Source organism: Sapajus apella, unplaced genomic scaffold, assembly GCF_009761245.1.
Source record: "Sapajus apella isolate SASKATOON/1434 unplaced genomic scaffold, GSC_monkey_1.0 scaffold153, whole genome shotgun sequence".
In the NCBI taxonomy this organism is placed as follows: Eukaryota; Metazoa; Chordata; class Mammalia; order Primates; family Cebidae; genus Sapajus; species Sapajus apella.
In genome coordinates this window covers 1-17,502 of record NW_022437093.1, presented here as the reverse complement: position 1 = coordinate 17,502, position 17,502 = coordinate 1, and the positions used below count along the sequence as shown (strand labels likewise).

The window sequence follows — 17,502 nt, the reverse complement described above, 5'->3', positions numbered from 1 at the left end:
TGGGGAGGGAGTGTGGTGCTCTGAACTCAGCTCCTTGGGAGACTCTGTTTTTGCAGACAAGCCACGGTTAGAGGAATCTGGTTGCCCTGGCAAACAGACCTGGCTAGAAGGGATGGAATACATGCTTGCCTGCATCCCAAAGGGAAACCCAGCTCCAGCCTTGGTGTGTACCTGGAATGGGGTGGTCTTTGACTTTGAAGTGCCACAGAAGGCAACCCAGAACCACACAGGAACCTACTGCTGTACAGCCACTAACCAGCTGGGCTCTGTCAGCAAAGATATTGCTGTCATTGTTCAAGGTAACCTTGCTGCCCTACTGCCAGGCCCAGGATGGAACCCCCTCGGGGTTTGGGATTCTTATCCAAGCATGAAAATAAGAAAGATTCTACTAGGTTGGGAAGAGTGAGACTCAGAAGTGGGCTTGGTTGGGCTGGGGTGGGTGACCCTCACACCCTCAGACTGTCCTAACTCTGTCGTCTGTGCTTGGGCAGGACTGGATCAAGGAATCAGCTCTACCATCTTTGTCATTATTACCACTGCCCTTGGAGTGGGTATCATCACCATAGCACTGTATCTGACCTATCGGCCCTGCAAAATGGACAGGAGGAGATTGCTCTATAGGCAGAAAAAGGAGGACGAAGAGGAGGAAAGCCAGTTTGCTGTTCAGCAAGAGAAAAGTACAACTCATATAATTGACAACCATTTGGTTGAATGAGACTTATGCTACTGTGGTTTCTCAGGGAGGGAAGAAAGGAGAGGGGAGAAAGGAAGAAACAGAATGTTAGGCTGCATTACCCTTTGTGTTCTTCTGTCCCGTAAAACAGTGTTTGAAGCCCCTGGGTCCCATGTGTCCAATATGTCCACAAGCTCACGTTTCTCTCTCTCTCTTTTTTTTTTTTTTGAGATGGAGTCTTGCTCTTGTTGCTCAGGCTGGAGTGCAATGGCATGATCTCAGCTCACTGCAACCTCAGCCTCCTGGGTTCAAGCAATTCTCCTGCCTCAGCCTCCCCAGTAGGTGGGATTATAGGTGCCTGTCACCATGCCTGGCTAATTTTTGTATTTTTAGTAGAAACATGGTTTCACCATGTTGGCCAGGCTAGTCCCAAACTCCTGACCTCAAGTGATCTGCCCACCTCGGCCTCCCAAAGTGCTGGGATTATAGGTGTGAGCCACCATGCTCAGCCACCTTTCTCTTTTGAGCTCACTCTAGTCATTAGGAATCTCAGTCTCAATGTCTGATTTGTAAGAAAGCCTCTTGTTCCTTGCCAGGCACATCATCAGTCCACTCTTAGATCCAATAAAAAGATCCTGCCCTTTCTTCATGGTTCCCACTGTCCTTTTAAACATCATACTAAAGTCAGGTGCATCTTAGAAATTTTTCATGGTTTTCTGATTACTAACTAGGAACTAAATTTGTAGTCCAGGGACAGGACTTTGAAGGGAGAAGGTATCAAACATGGGGCTAGGAATCAGAACTCTATTCCCATCTCTACTTTCCCTTGCTCCCCTGACCTGGGCTTCCGGAATGCCAGCTCTCAGAGCTGAGCTTGTTTATATCATTAACAATCAGTGGGAAGCTTCAACTCAGTAACCATCTGTTGTGGGTCTTGGGGGAGTATACAGATGGTAAGAAATTCCACTTCAGGCCAGACACGCAGCTACCTATCCCAGTGTTCTGTCTCTGAAGTAGAAGGTAGAGTTCTTCCATGAAACTGGCCTCACAGGTTAAGAGCTTTAAACATCTCTGAATTTCTTTTCACAGAGTAATCAACTGTGAGTTCGCATTTGCCAATTCTTTTTTTTAACCCATATGGGCATCTAGGTTGGAGTTCCAATGTTTACTCTCCCTTTTCATAAATAAGTGCATATTTTCATCTGTCTGCAAACTATTTTCTTCAAGCTTCAAGAGGAATCCTCTTGTGAAAATGTTCATATGATTTTATGATTCAGCTTCCTTCTCTGTTCTTTGGAAAGAATATGTTCATCCTTGGAGAAGGCATGAGGAATCATAAAACCAGATCTTTTCTCCCAAATCAGTCAAGAAATGTTTGCTGAAATGTTGCTATGGTAAAAATAAAAGTGATTTTATTATATCCAAATGCATTTCCCTTCTGTGTCATTGCTGAAAACTTTTATTAAGTCAAATGGTTGCATTTTAGAACTTTAAATACAAGGAAAAACTACTGTGTTGATAGCACAAACAACCAGCCCAGGGCAGGTGGTACATTAGCTCGGGGCAGCAACCTATTTGACCTGCTTTCAAAACTAAAATTCAGGCCAGGGGTGGTAGCTCATGTCTGTAATCCCAGCACTTTGGGAGGCTGAGGCGGGTGGATCGCTTGAGCCCTGGAGTTTGAGAGCAGCCTGGGCAACATGGTGAAATCCCATTTCTACAAAAAATACAAAAATTAGCCAGGTATAGTGGCACATGCCTGTAGTCCCCGCTACTTGAGAGGCTGAGGGGGGATCCTCCCTTGAGCCCGGAAGGTGGGGGTTGCAGTGAGTTGAGATCATGCACCCCAGCCTGGGCAACAGAGCCAGAACCTCTCTCAAAAACAAAACAAAGGAAACAAAACCAAAAACAAAAGTCTAGACTTCCACATAGAGAGTGGTCCATAGCCTTCCAAGCTGCAGATACTAGCTAGAAAAAAAAGAAGCAACAGACACCAAAGGGAACAAATTTTCCTTTTCTTCCCAGACCTCCTCTGAGTCTGGTGTTATGGACTTGGTATAAAAATAACCCTTTGGTTTTACCACATACAAGACAGTGGGCATACAATGGTGAACAAAACATTGTCCCTAGCTTCCACAAATTTATAGGGAAAGCTAGACAAACAAGCAGGAGATGATGTTGAAGCATTAACTCTTATGACTGGGAAAAAAGCTTGTTAAGAGAAAGTGTAACTCGGATCAAGGAAGGCTTCCTGGAGGGACATGAAATATCTTGACTTTGCGAAATAGCATCCCCCAACATGACCTGTTCAACCTCCATGTTTCCACTAAGTGGAGCTACTGCTCTCTCATCATGTGAATGTAATATAAATCACTCACCTTCCCTGAATTGAGCATCGGGGGAAATAAGTTCGAAAGCAGGTTTAAGAGACAGGAGTATAGAGCCGCCCCATCCAGGGATCCTCAGCCATTTCCGTGTCAGGATCAGCTGCATCAGAGCTATAGTTATCCTGTATCTGCACATTCTATCTCATGGCCTCAGTGCTTTGAAGCACACTGGATCCAAAAAGGAGGGGAAAAATTAGCTAGGCATGGGGTTGTGCACCTATAATCCCAGCTACTTGGGAGGCTGAGGCTTGAACCCTGGAGGCGGAGGTTGTAGTGAACTGAGATCGTGCCATTGGATTCCAGCCTGGGCAACAGAGTGAGACTCCATCTTGAAGAAAATATAAACAAAAAACTAAACAAAACCAAAAAGGGAGGGAAGAAGGGGGCCACTTGGACTTTCTAGTTCCAGCAGGGAGAGCCTGGAGGCTTAGCCAGTTGCTGCCTTTGCTTCTCACTGCCACAGGGTGTCAGTGTTGATAGGTGGTTCCACACGGTACCATTAAACCAAGCAGATCTGCAGATCCCGGTTCCCAGCTGCTGTGGATCTCTGAGGGAGGATGATCTGCATCTTTGGGACCTGGTCCAACTGTGGGTATCCTCTTGCTTGTTTCCAGGGTTCCAGTTCTTAGAGCTCAGTAGTTTGGATGAGCTGTCCCGCAAAGCTCTTCAGACTAGGTTGGGCTCTTTCCCTTGTAGACTTGGAAACTCTGTTCCCTTTCCTTCCCCAAGGATCTAACAACCAAGGGATCAGGCAACGCCTCCTCACTGATTCTTAAAGCAGGAAGGATCTCATCTCTCTCTTCCAGTATAATAGAGCTTCTAAGGGTAGCTGCCTTCAAAGGAGGCCCCACCCTCAAATGGTTTTGATCATATTCTTTCTGAACATTAGAGCAACCAGCTCACGCTTAAATTGCAACTGCTTTGATTATCTCCAGAGGAACAGTGGCCTTTAATACTCCAAAAGTTTATCCTCTTTATTATTTTTTTTGAGTCAGAATCTTGCTCTGCCACCCAGCTGGAGTGCAGTGGCATGATCTCAGCTCACTGCAACTCTACCTCCCAGGCTCAAGCGATTCTCATGCCTCAGAAGTTGGGAACACAGATGTGTACCACCACACCTGGCTAATTTTTATATTTTTAGTAGAAACAGGGTGCTACCATGTTGGCCAAGCTGGTCTCGAACTCCTGACCTCCTCCTGCCTTGGCCTCCCAAAGTACCAGGATTACAGGCATGAGCCACCGTGCCTGACTATTTATCCTCTTGAGGATGATCAAGGTGACATTCTGGTGTCTTTCTAGACCCGAGAAAGCATAAATTACATCTTCAGTGGGGCTTCTTACCATAGGGTTAAAAATAGTATTTGCCTTAGCGGATTAGAGAGAAATGACACAGTACTTGTTATACACTAGCATGGTGCTGGAGACATGTGTTCACATTTGTTGGTTTTTATTATTATACTGATAATTCTGTCACTAATTACGCCTGTCATTATAATCACAGTAAACTCAAAGCAAGAATCAGAAATCCATGGCAGCCCTGAGGGTCATCAAAAGTCATGTACACTGTGCACAGCTTTCTGATTTTTCTAGTCTCTTTCTTCCTCCTTCCCTACTTTCCCCTCAGTTTGGTCCCCTAAGATTTAGGACTGCTAGTAGGGTGACCAGTCCTACTAGCTGAGTTTGTACTGAGCTGAGCGATTCTTGGAACGAACGTGGGACTTACAGTGTGAAAATTGAGAAAGTCTCCTGCAAACCAGGACAAGTTGGTAGCCCTAATCCCAGCGGTGCTCATTGTGTGCCTGAGCATACCAGGGCCTTCTGAATTAAAGAAGCGGCCAGGCCAAGTGTCAGCTTGTCTTGGCCTAGAAGCCCAGACCCTGTAATTCAGAAGAAAAGGGAAGGGGTCAGTTCTGCTCTCAACTGTGTATAAAGGGACAAAACCCATCATGTGTATTTCAACAATGCTCATGGAAGAAATTCAGGAGCAGTCATTTTAGGTGAGGGTAAATTCAGAACATGACAGAGTCAGAAAAACATTATCCAAGGGGTCAAGTATGACTCGAGCTCTGCCTACTGAACTCTTCCTTGTGTGAGTCTCGATAATCTTATCTTCAGGAAGATTTTTCATTAGAAAATACCGTTAAGGGCCAGGTGTTGTGACTCATGCTTATAATCCCAGCACTTTGGGAGGCCAAGGCAGGCGGATCAGCTGAGGCCAGGAGTTTGAATCCAGCCTGGCCAACGTGGTGAAACCCTGTCTCTACTAAAAATACAAAAATTAGCCCTGTGTGGTGGTGCATACTTATAATTCCAGCTACTCAGGAGGCTGAGGCACAAGAATCACTTGAACCTGGGAGGCAGAAGTTGCAGTGAGCCAAGATTGCACCACTGCCCTCTAGCCTGTATCTCAAAAAACAAAAAACAACAAAAAAAAGAAAAACCGGAACAAACTGTTAAAATTTTTTAGTTGTGAGAAGATATAAAAATTCCCATCTTAATCATTTGATGTGTACAGTTCAGTCATGTCAAGTACGGTTCACATTGTCAGCCAACCATCATCACCATCCATCTCCAGAAAGCTTTTCATCTTGCACAGCTGAAACTCTGTGCTCATTAAACAGCTCCCTATTCCCTTCCTCCCTTGCAGCCGCTGGCAGCCACCATCCTCCTTTTTGTCTCTTTGAATTTGACTGCTCCGAGCACCTCATAGGAGTGGAATCAGACAGTATTTATCTTTTTTGATTGGTTCATGAGAAACACTTTTTTTAGATGACTGGTTGGAATTAGGTGCCACAGCTGGCCTGGGCCTCTCATCTCCTTTTTCCCTGTTCCACCAATACAACAATTGTGGACATGTGGATCTCTAACACAGCGGTTCTCAACCTTGTTTACACATTAGAATCACCTGGGAAACTTTCAAAGTACGCTTGCCTGGACCACATTCCAGGATAATTATATCAGAATCTCAGGGAGTGAGGGCTTACGTATGCAGTGCTTAGAAAACACTCTAGACATCTCAAATTTGCACCGGAAATTGCTGTCCATGCCAAATTGACGAGCTGAAAGGTGGAATAACATTTGGCAAATGAAATAATTTAAAGTAGATGGTCTTTAAGGCCTTTTTACACTCTAAAATGTGCAAAGTCAGGTAGTATCTTTCTAATTCTCAATCAGGGGTGGTTGAGTGGATTCTGCTATACCAGAGGGGAGCTGGGTGGACACTCTCTGGACCGTGGCTGCCCCTGCAGTTGTTATGTTACAACAACCCCACTTTAGAACCCTCTTAGCCACTCACGTAAGCGCTGGCCATTGTCATTCCCTGGCCACATGCATTCAACAAATACTTATTAAGATAACACATTTCCTTTGAAAACACGCAAGCCAAGAGATAATTATATTTGTGCTCATTCCATTGACTTCTAAAGACATGAGATTTCGAAATAATTTTAAGGCCAAATGAAGGACATTGCAGAAATACTGATTCCAGCTTCAGGCAAGAAATATTTTTCCGCAATGAGAGTGGTTTAATAGAATGAGTAGCCTTGTGAAAGAGTGCTTCCCTTGGTTCTAGTGCTACACAGTCGTAATTGGAATACTGACTGTAAGGATAAGTTTCCCAAAGTAAAATAAACTAGGATGACTTATGAGGTCCTTCTAACTCCAAAATGCCATAATTTAAAAGCCAGATAGTAGAAGAATGAGGTAAAAGATGTGGGAATGGCTTATGTGCTAAGAAATGCAGCAACTCCAGAGTTTTGATTATTTCAACTTTCAACAATTTCCTAAGGACTGAGTTATTAACTGTAAAATAGCCAAAAATGAACACAAATGGGTGTCATTATCAAGAAAAATCATTGTAGCACATAAAAATCAGAACTTTTAGAGAAGATTAATTAGGGGGTTGATTATTTGCATTGCAAAATAATTATTGCCTTCATAAAATCATTTTTGGATAGTAAAGTTCCTGTGACCATCTTAGTATCAATTTATAGGTCCTCAGTCACTTAGCCAAAGTGCTTGGGAGAGTAAAAACTTTTAAGAACTAACCACTGCTCTTTAGTGCATATTTGGAAATAATAAACATCTGAGTTGTCATTAGGAAAACAATATAATTTCACAACAGGTATTTAGACACTCCATCAGAAAATGCAAACCATCCAAAAATTCAATGCAAAAATAACCATAATTTCTTGAGTGCTATAACATGTAAAAAATATCATTGCATTTAATCCTCACATAATCCTTGTAAAGCAATATATTATCTCAGCTTGGTTAACTAATTTATTTAGGAGTGCCAAATTACATACAGCCCAATTTTTTCTGATTCTTTCCCTTATACAAAATTACCCCAATCAACATATCTTAGAACAAAATTGCTCAAAGACCGTTTGGAGACTATATGTGTTTGGGTTAATTTTTGCCCTTAAAATATCTTCAATATGTGTTGCCAATGTTTAAACATTAGATTTCTTGTAAAACTCTGGATGTCCTGGCTGTCTCAAATAATCAGAAAGTCTGGAAGCCCTGTCCCTGATGTCCTGACGGTGACAGGCTGGGTGGGTCCTACCTGGGCAGGGTCTTGAGTTCTGCAGGTGGTGCTGGTTTCCACCCCTCTGTGTTGCATACCCTTACAGGAAGCGAGTATCAGCTAGGATTTATCCCTTCCTATTCAGCTCCCATTGCCTACGTTGTTATCTATCTAGCACCTGTTGGCATTGCATTTACAACCCCAAAGAAAATCTCTCTTCCACTTCCCTTGCCCTATTTCAGACCCCAAATGCTCTGGTTCTGTACATCTCAAACTCATTTTGCACTGTTCTTATTTCCGAAGAGTAGTTGGGCTTAAGGAATATTCATCTTAAAATTCTTCTGCAAACAAGTAATTCTATGACATTATTTTCTCACTTGTTGAGAAATTTTTTCCTCTGCACTTAAAAGCCTGTCTTTTTTTCATTTCTTCCCACTCCTGGGGGGTAGGTTTGGTGTTGCTGGTGATGGCTGGGGAGGAAGAAATGCCTTCAGGTCATCTCTGGGATGACCAGTGAGCTATTACCAGCAAGCTGGGAGCACTGACCTGGTAGAGTGTTCTCAGTGAGTAATAGATAGCAGTGCTGTGCCAGCTTTCTTCTGGCCGAGGAGGAGTCAAATCCTTTAAGTTTCAGGGACCTGGTTCCCAATAGACCCCACAGGCCGTGTAGGTTGTCTTCCCAACCTGCCCCTTTCTCCATACCCCCACCCTCCACCCCATAATATTAGAGAAGGACACCTAGTCAGACAAAATGATACAGCTTAATTTTATTAAGACAAGGCTGGTGGGCACTGGAGTGGCACATTCCAGGGCCAAGAGAGGCACTGGGGAGGGGTCACAGGGATGCAACCCAGCAGCTAGAAGCCACAGCTGCCCTCCACAGAGCGGCACTGCACAATGCGCAGGAATGTCTCGACCTTGTCCATGTCCTTCCTGAAGTAATAGAGCAGCCCATAGTTCCTGAGCAGTGTGTCATTATTGTGCAAGTTTGTGTCAAACATGCTGAAATTTTGCTTGATGATCTCCCCAGTCCGGGGCCTGACCTCTTCCAGCCTCTGCAAAGTGAAGGAAGAGAAAGACAGACCAAGTGCTTGGACACTGTTCCCTCCCTCTCTCTTCTTTCTCCCTCCCCTCCAGGGTGTAGAGAAAGGTGTGGAGAATTCACTAGTGGAAATGAAGAATAAGCTGATTTCTCTTGAGTCAGGGCCTTACTGCTAAAAAGAGAGCAGCAGTGTTTCTTTTCCCCAGCTCTGGAAGCCAGTGTGGCCCCAGATTGGCTAGCATAAACCTCACCCCTATCAGAGTTTGAGTGCCTTCTTCTAGGCCCTTCAGGGACTCATAGACCTTAGTGTTCAAGATCCTATGCAGTTCACTGTTGGCAAAGACACTCCTGAGGAGCTGCATGGGTTCGAGCCAGGACTGGATGAGCAGCAGGGAGATGTGGAGCAGCTCTGGGTTCTGCAGGGGAAGGACTAGCAGTGGGTGTGCTGCCTGGGGGCTCTGACCACCGGCTTCCCCCATCCCTGCCTGGGGAGAGGGCAGCCACTCACAGATTTTCCAGCAATTCCTCCTTGTTGGAGGGTGTCGGCATAGACTCTGAGAAGCAGAGGGAGGTCTTGGGGTTCTGCAGGAAGAAATACTTCAGTTCATTCGGGATACAATCTTCTCCCTAGGAGAAGGACCACCCATCAAGCTCTATGCTGGTGACTAGCTCCCATTCTTACTTTTCTGGGACCTCACTCAGCATATGATCATCTGCCTGCATCTTCGCCTCAGAAAACAACCCTGAGCTCATTCGTCTCCTCCCATTACTTCCCAGAAGGGGAAAATCACCCCTTCCTATCACCCCTGATGGGCATCTATTCCCCAAGAACTTACAAACTCCTGGTAGGTGTCAAAGGCCAGCTGATGCAGCTGATGGGCGCAGAGCACAGCGTCTTCCAAAAGCCTGGATAAGGGAATGCTTGGAAGGGCACCAGTCTCTTGAAGCCAGGGCAGGCAGAGCAGGGCGAAAGCCAGGAGCAGGGACATCTGGGAGCCTGGGGAGAAAAAGGTGGGGAAGGGAGGGAGCTGGAGAGCAAGAGGCCAGTGCTCTTCTCAGGGCCTGTTTTTTTTTTTTTTTTGCCTCTCCCTCCAGGGACTAGGAACATTCTGAGATTGGCCGAATATCTGGGCCTTGATGGCAACACTCACATTCAGAAACACCAAACCTGAGGTTTATTGCCCCCGTACCATCTACAGGGCATATCATGCCCTGTAGTACACATCATGCCAATGTAGTACCCTAAGGGATTTTAGGGGTGATTACCTGCAGTCAGTGCAGCTAGGTGAGCTGTCCACAGGACTCTCCGTGGTTTGGGGAGTTGGGCCTTGGGATCCTGGAGCTGGTCTCTTGTGGGCCCTTTTATACCCTCGCCCCTTCTCTCTCCCTACTTGTCCCTGTTTCTTTGTACATTTATGCATGGGACCACAGACATGCCTGTGCTAATGGACAATTTAGAAACTTCTCCCACACACCCTGATATCATATTCCCTGGCTTGTCATCTTTCCCTTCGCACCGCCACCAGTGCTGTGAGGGTTGTGCACGGAGTGTCAGCCAGAGGCACCACCCAACCTGGCCTCTCTTTAAGGGGCAGGTGGGTACCCTCTGGCAGCATGCCATGGTGGCCAACCTGAAGGCGGGAAAGGATGTCAGGATAGCCAGTCCTTGAGACCCACACGGACCCCATCCCACTCTCTATCCTATCCCTTTCCTCCTCCCTGCATGGTTCCCCACCAGTGAGAGTGTGTACTGAGAAAAGGAGCCAACTATAGGCAATATATTCTGAGGGTTCTGGACATGATTCAGTCCTGAATTCCACTTTTTCTGACTCATCCTGGGTCCACCTGAGGCAGCTGGATGCTGTGCTAACAGTGACTACTAGAGGGAACCAACCCCATACTTTGCCCTCCCCTCTCCCTGAGCCTTAGAGCTCCCGAAGGTCTATGGGGACCAAGAACCCAGACTCAGGTACTGCCCCAGCTCCTTGGACCTGCAGCAGAGATACAAACCAAGAAGCAGAAATTCCGGGAAGAGACACGGACCACAAGGGCTTCCTCCCATAGCCTTGAAACTATCAGAGAATCTCAAAGTTGGAAGAGTTCTTGAAGGTTTGAGTCTCCTCCCCAGCTTTGGGACTCAGAACACATCATGCCGAAATATGCCCTATGCAGCCATGGAAGCCCCTCCTCCTTATTCTCCTCCTCCTTTCCAGATCTGTGTAGAGCTTACCCAGTTGCAAAAGGCCTGCCTGTTTATTCTCACATCTAATCTGCCACTTGTCTTCTGAAGGAGCTATTATGATCATCTCATTTCACAGATCAAGAGACTGAGGCTCAGAGAGACTGACTTGCATGAGCTACCTCAGCCAGGGCAGCAGAACTCCACAACCTTGCTCTTCCCACACTTTCTCTAGGCTGGGCACGATGGCTCATGCCTGTAATTCCAGCACTTTGGGAGGCTGAGGTGGGTGGATCACTTGAGGTCATGAGATCAAGACTAGAGTGATCAACATGGGAAAACTCCATCTCTATTGAAAGTACAAAAATTAGCTGGGCATGGTAGCTTGCTCCTGTAAACACAGGTACTCAGGAGGCTGAGGCAGGAGAATCCCTTGAACTCAACAGGCAGAGGTTGAAGTGAGCCAATATTGCGCCACTGTACTCCAACATGGGCGAGAGAGCAGAACACCCTTAAAAAAAAACAAAAAACAAAAAAGAGTCCCTTCTCGAGAGGTAGTGTGGTGCTACTCAGTTAATTATTTTAGCTTCTTCTTCTTTTTTTTGTTGGGGGGAGATGGATTCTCTGTCACCCTGACTGGAGTGCAGTGGCATGATCTTGGCTCACTGCAACCTCTGCCTCCTAGCTTCAAGTGATTCTCCTGCCTCAGCCTCCTGAGTAGCTGGGATTATACACACCCACCATTATGGCAGGCTAATTTTTGTACTTTTTTAGTAGGGACAGGGTTTCACCATGTTGACCCAGCTGATCTCAAACTCCTGACTTCTGGTCATCTGCCTGCCTTGGCCTCCCAAAGTACTGAGATTACAGGTGTGAGTCACCACTCCCAACCCAGTTACTTCAGCTTCTAAATTTCTCTGAGTTCAGGGATACTACCCCCAACGCAAGCGGTCCTTTGCCTCATTTTGTCCTTCCGTAAGGGGCAGATTGTTCTCCCTCAATTCCCAGGTGAGAATGGCTCAGTGACATGGGTGCCCTGTGGAAACCTCACAGCAGGGCAAGGCGAAGGCAGAGAAGGCCAGGACTGAGCCTCCTGTTTCCTGGTGCCCAGGGTTGGGGCTGTTGCAATATCATCTGGAGGTCACAAGCAACAGATGCCCCCAAAGATGACAGCAGGAAAGAATACACTCTCCTGATTTGAAATCTTCTACCCCTGAGTTTAAGGACATTGAGCACGCGACGCTGTAGAAACACAAGCAAGCAAACAAGCAAACGCTTCTAGAAGTGGTTGGCAGTGGTGTTGCCAACCAACATTGAAAACCCACACCCCTGTGGTCTAGGATGTGAATGCTGGGCTCTTCCACCTCCTCCTTTTCGGAGCAGAAGACAGAGGTCATCTGCCACCACTCCTGAAGCATAACCCAACCAGCACCCCAGACTCATCATCTGCTGGGAGGGTACTGGGCTGTGGGCTATTCTCCAGGAGGGCTATGGGAGGATTCCAGAGAAATGTCATCAATGATACCAGCTCTGAGAAACATGGGGTCACTGGGAGGGTGGAGACACCACTTACCCCTGCTCCTTCCAGCACCACCAAAGAGGAGGAGCCAGGTGGGAATGGAGGAGGGCCCCTGAGCTCCACGTAGCTTTCTGCATCCCCCACCATCCTTCCTCCAATGTCAACTGGGACATGGGGCTCCCATGACAGGGCCTTTTAGCCAGTGCTGGGGACTTAGATTTGGACTGTGAGTTCTGCAGGTGGTGCTGGTTCCCACCTCTCTCCATTGCGTCTTCCTAAGGGAAGCGAGTATCAGCTGGGATTTATCCCTTCCCATCCAGTCCTCATTGCTTACATTGTTATCTATCTGGCACCTGTTGGCTGCATTTGCAACCCCAGTGAAAGTCTCTTCCACTTCCCTGCCCTAATTCAGACCCCAAATTCTCTGGTTCTGTATGTATCAAACTGATTTTTGCATTGTTCTCATTTCCCAAGGGTAGTTGGGCTTAAGAAATAGTCACCATAAAATTCTTCTGCACACACGTAGTTCTGTGACATTGTTTTCTCACCTGTTGGGAAATTTTTGCCTCTGCACTTAAAAGCCTGCTTGTTTTCATTTATTCCCACTCCTTGGGGGCTAGGTTTGGTGTTGTTGGTGATGGTTGGGGAAGAAGAAATGCTTTCAAGTCATCTCTGCGATGACCAGGGAGCTATTACCAGCAACTGGGAGCACTGACCTGGTGGAGTGGTCTCAGTGAGTAATGGACAGCAGTCATGTACCAGCTTCCTTCTGGCCCAGGAAGAGTCAAGTCCGTTATGTTTCAGGGGCCTGGCTCCCAATAGACCCCACAGGCCATGCAGGTTGTCTTCCCAACCTGCCCCTTTCTCCATACCCCCACCCCACCGCATAATGTTAGAGAAGGACACCTAATCAGACAAAATGATGCAACTTAGTTTTATTAGGACAGGGCTGACGGGCACTGGAATGCCCCCTTCCGGCCCCAGGAGAGGCACTGAGGAGGGGTCTCAGGGATGCCACCCGGCAGCTAGAAGCCACAGCTGCCCTCCACAGAGCAGCACTGCACAATGTGCTGGAATGTCTCGACCTTGTTCATGTCCTTCCAGAAGCAGAAGAGCAGCCCGTAGTTCTTGAGCAGTGTGTCATCGTTGTGCAAGTTGACATCAACATTGTAGGTCTGCCTGAAGATCTCCCCAGTCTGGGGGCTGCCATCTTCCAGCCTCTGCAAAGTGAAGGAAGAGAAGGAGAGGCCAAGCGCTTGGACACTCTTCCCTCCCTCTCTCACTCATTCTTTCTCCTCCCTCCCCTCCAAGGCTCCAAGGTGTAGAGAAAGGGCTGGAGGACTCACGAGTGGAAATGAAGAATAAGCTGAGTTCTCCTGGGTCAGGGCCTGACTGCTAAAAAGAGAGGAGCAGTGTTTCTTTCCCCCAGCTCTGGAAGCCAGTGGGGACCCAGGACTGGGGACCCCTGGTGCCACCCTTACCTCATCAGAGTTTGGATACCTTCCTCTAGGTCCTTCAGGTACTCATAGATGTCAGTATTCAAGATGCTATGCAGTTGGCTGTTGGCAAAACACTCCTGAGGAACTGCACGGGTTTGCGCCACAACTGGATGAGCAGCAAGGAGATGCAGAGCAGCTCTAGGTTCTGCAGGGGAAGGACCAGCAGTGGGTGGGCTGCCGGGGGCTCTGACCACAGGCCTTCCCCATCCCTGCCTGGGGAGAGGGTGGCCACTCATGGATTTCTGCTGAGTTTCCCTTTTGTTAGCTGCTGTTGGGACAGACTCTGCGAAGGAGAAGTACGACTGGGGATTCTGCAGGAAGGAGTATTTCTGTTCCTTTGGGATATAGGCTTCTTCCAAAAGAAGGACCGCCCACCAGGTTCTATGCTGGTGACCAGCTCCCACTCTTACTTTTCTGGGACCTCACTCAGTTTATGCTCATCAACCTGCATCTTCACTTCTGAAACAACCCTGAGTTCCTTCATCTCCTCCAATTACTTCCCAGCAGGGAAAGTCACCCCTTCCTGCCACCCCTGTTGGGCACCTATTCCCCAAGAGCTTACAAATCCTGGTAGGTGTCAAAGGCCAGCTGGTGAAGGCAATGAGCACAAGCATAGTGTCATCACAAAGCCTGGATAAGGGAATTGTTGGGAAGTCACCTTGAAGCTGGGGCAGGCAGAGCAGGGCAAAAGCCAGGAGCAGGGACGCCCAGGAGCCTGGGGAGAAACCAGAGAGCAAGGAAGGGAGCTGGAGATCAAGAGGCCAGTGATCTTCCTCAGGGGCTGTTTATTTTTGTAATCTCTCTTGGACCAGGAACATTCCGAGATTGGACAAATAGCTGGGTTTAGATGGCCATACCCACATTCAGAAGCCCCAAACCTGAGGGTTAGTGCCCCCATCCCATCTACAGGGCGCCTCCTCTTCCCTGGGGACATATTGTGCCCTAAGGGATTTTAGGGGCGCTTACCTGCAGCCATTGCAGCTAGGTGATCTGTCCACAGGACCCTTAGTGGTTTGGGGATGTGGGCCTTGGGACCCTGGAGCTGGTTTCTTGTCAGCCCTTGTTATACCCTCGCCCCTTCTCTCTGCCGGCTGGCCCCCACCTGTTTCTATGCACGTTCATGCAAGGGGACCACTGACGTGCCTGAGCTAATAGATAATTTGGAAGCTTCTCTTACACATGCTGGTATCATGCCCCACCGCGTGTCATCTTTCCCTTCCCACTGCCACCAGCGCTGTGAGGGTTGTGCACAAAGTGTCAGCCAGAGGCACCACCCATCCTGGCCTCTCTTTAAGGGGCAGGTGAGTGCCCTCTGGCAGCATGTCATGGTGGTCAACCTGAAGGTGGGAAAGGATGTCAGGATAGCCAGTCCTTGAGACCCACACGGACCCCAACCCACTCTCTATCCTATCCCTTTCTGCCTCCCCGCATGGTTCCCCTCCACCCACCAGAGAGAGTGTGTGCTGGGAAAAGGGGCCAACCACAGCCAACAGATTCTGGGGGTTCTGGGCAAGATTCAGTCCTGAATTCCACTTTGGCTGAGTCCTCCTGGGTCTGCCTGAGGTAGTTGGATGCAGTGCTAACACCGACCACTAGAGGGAACCAACCCCACACTTTGCCCTCCACTTTCCCTGTGCCTTGGGGCTCCCCCAACGCCCAACCAACTGGCTGAAGAACCTCCACACTCAAGATATTGCCTCAGCTCCTTGGATCTGCAGCAGAGATATAAACCAAGAAACAGAAGGCCCGGGAACAGACATGGACCACAGGCGCTCCCTCCCGTAGCCCTGAATCCATCAGAGAATCTCAAAGTTGGAAGAGCTCCTGAAGGTTTGAGTCTCCTCCCCAGCTTTGGAACTCAGAACACATCACGCCGAAGGATGCCTTATGCAGCCATGGAAGCCCATCCTCCTTTTTCTCCTCCTCCTTTCCAGATCTGTGTAGAGCTTACCCAGTTGCAAAGGGCCTGCCTGTGCATTCTCACATCTGAGCTGCCACTTGTCTTGTGAAGGAGCTATTATGATCATCCCATTTCACAGATCAAGAGTCTGAGGCTCAGAGAGACTGACTTGCATGAGCTACCTCAGCCAGGGCAGCAGAACCCCACAAGCTTGGTCTTCCCACATTGCATCATTCAAAGTCCCTTCTCTAGGCTGGGTACAGTGGCTCACGCATGTAATGCCAGCATTTTGGGAGGCTGAGATGGGTGGATCACTTGAGGTCAGGAGTTCAAGACCAGACTTGTCAACATGGCAAAACTCCGTCTCTATTAAAAATACCAAAATTAGCTGAGCATGGTGGTGGACGCTTGTAATCCCAGCTACTAGGGAAGGTGAGGTGGGAGAATCCCTTGAACCCAGGAGGCAGAGGTTGCAGAAAGCCAAGATCACACCTCTGCACTCCAGCCTTGGTGACATAGCAGAACTCCCACTCAAAAAAAAAAAAAATAGTCCTTTCTCCAGAGCAGGTAATGTGGTGCTACTCAGTTATATAGTTATTCTAGCTGCTGCTGCTGCTTCTTCTCCTTCTTCTTCTTCTTCTTCTTCTTCTTCTTCTTCTTCTTCTTCTTCTTCTTCTTCTTCTTCTTCTCCTTCTCCTTCTCCTTCTCCTTCTCCTTCTCCTTCTCCTCCTTCTCCTTCTCCTTCTCCTTCTTCTTCTTCTTTCTTCTTTCTTCTTCTTCTTTCAGATGGAGTCTCATTCTGTCTCCCATCTTGGCTCACTGCAACTTCTGCCTCCTGGGTTCAAGTGATTCTCCCGCTTCAGCCTCCTGAGTAGCTGGGATTACAGGCACCCACCACTATGCCGGGCTAATTTTTGTAGTTTTTTAGTAGAGATGGGCCTTCACCATGTTGGCCAGGCTGGTCTGAAACTCCTCTTGACTTCAGGTGATCTGCCTGCCTTGTCCTCCCAAATTACTGAGATTACAGGCATGAGTCACTGCTCCCAACCCAGTTATTTCAGCTTCTAAATTTCTCTGAGTTCAGGGATCCTGCCCCAACACAAGCAGTCCTTTGCTTCATTCTGTCCTTCTACAAGGGGCAGATGTTCTCCTTCAATTCCCAGGTGAGGATGACCCAGTGGCACAGGGTGCCTTGTGGAAACCTCACAGCAGGACAAGGCAAAGGCAGAGAAGGCCAGGACTGAGCCTCCTGTCTCCTGGAGCCCAGGGCTGGGGCTATTTCAATATCATCTGAAAGTCACAAGCATCAGATGCCCCCAGAGATGAGAGTGGGAAAGAATACACTCTCCTGCCCTGAAATCTTCCACCCCTGAGTTTAAGGGCATTGAGCACGCGACGCTGTAGAAACACAAGCAAGCAAACAAGCAAACGCTTCTAGAAGTGGTTGGCAGTGGTGTTGCCAACCAACATTGAAAACCCACACCCCTGTGGTCTAGGATGTGAATGCTGGGCTCTTCCACCTCCTCCTTTTCATCTCTGGGATGACCAGTGATCTGTGACCAGCAAGCTGGGAGCACTGATCTAGTGGAGTGGCCTCAGTGGGTAATAGACAGCAGTGCTGTGCCAAGTCCATTATGTTTCAGGAGCCTGGTTCCCAATAAACACCTCTGGCTTTGTGGGTTGTCTTCCTAACCTGCCCCTTTCTCCATACACCCACCCTCCACCCTGTAATATTAGAGAAGGACACCTAGTCAGACAAAATGATGCAACTTAAT

At 47.9% G+C, this 17,502-nt stretch overlaps 1 protein-coding gene, 1 long non-coding RNA gene and 1 pseudogene across 4 annotated transcripts in view; 2 read left to right on the top strand and 1 right to left on the bottom strand.

Annotated features, from left to right (window-relative positions):
- LOC116541630 (intercellular adhesion molecule 5) overlaps nucleotides 1-1,318 on the top strand; it is a 10,139-nt gene extending 8,821 nt beyond the window's left edge. For both annotated transcript variants that reach the window (XM_032265933.1, XM_032265932.1), the window contains 2 exons: nucleotides 57-299; nucleotides 492-1,318. In XM_032265933.1, the coding sequence (XP_032121824.1) occupies nucleotides 57-299; nucleotides 492-715 (467 nt within the window). In that variant the 3' untranslated portion in view covers nucleotides 716-1,318. The remainder of the gene's footprint in view (nucleotides 1-56; nucleotides 300-491) is intronic.
- Nucleotides 1,319-8,337: 7,019 nt separating this feature from the next.
- LOC116541628 lies at nucleotides 8,338-14,862 on the bottom strand (annotated as a pseudogene). Its single transcript, XR_004264877.1, has 5 exons — nucleotides 14,794-14,862; nucleotides 9,467-9,627; nucleotides 9,135-9,257; nucleotides 8,882-9,046; nucleotides 8,338-8,643 (listed from the first exon to the last, which is right to left on the bottom strand). The product of XR_004264877.1 is annotated as a somatotropin-like (transcript).
- LOC116541629 lies at nucleotides 8,694-13,825 on the top strand. Its single transcript, XR_004264878.1, has 3 exons — nucleotides 8,694-8,726; nucleotides 13,648-13,742; nucleotides 13,782-13,825. It is a non-coding gene; the product is annotated as an uncharacterized LOC116541629 (long non-coding RNA).
- Nucleotides 14,863-17,502: the final 2,640 nt, after the last annotated feature.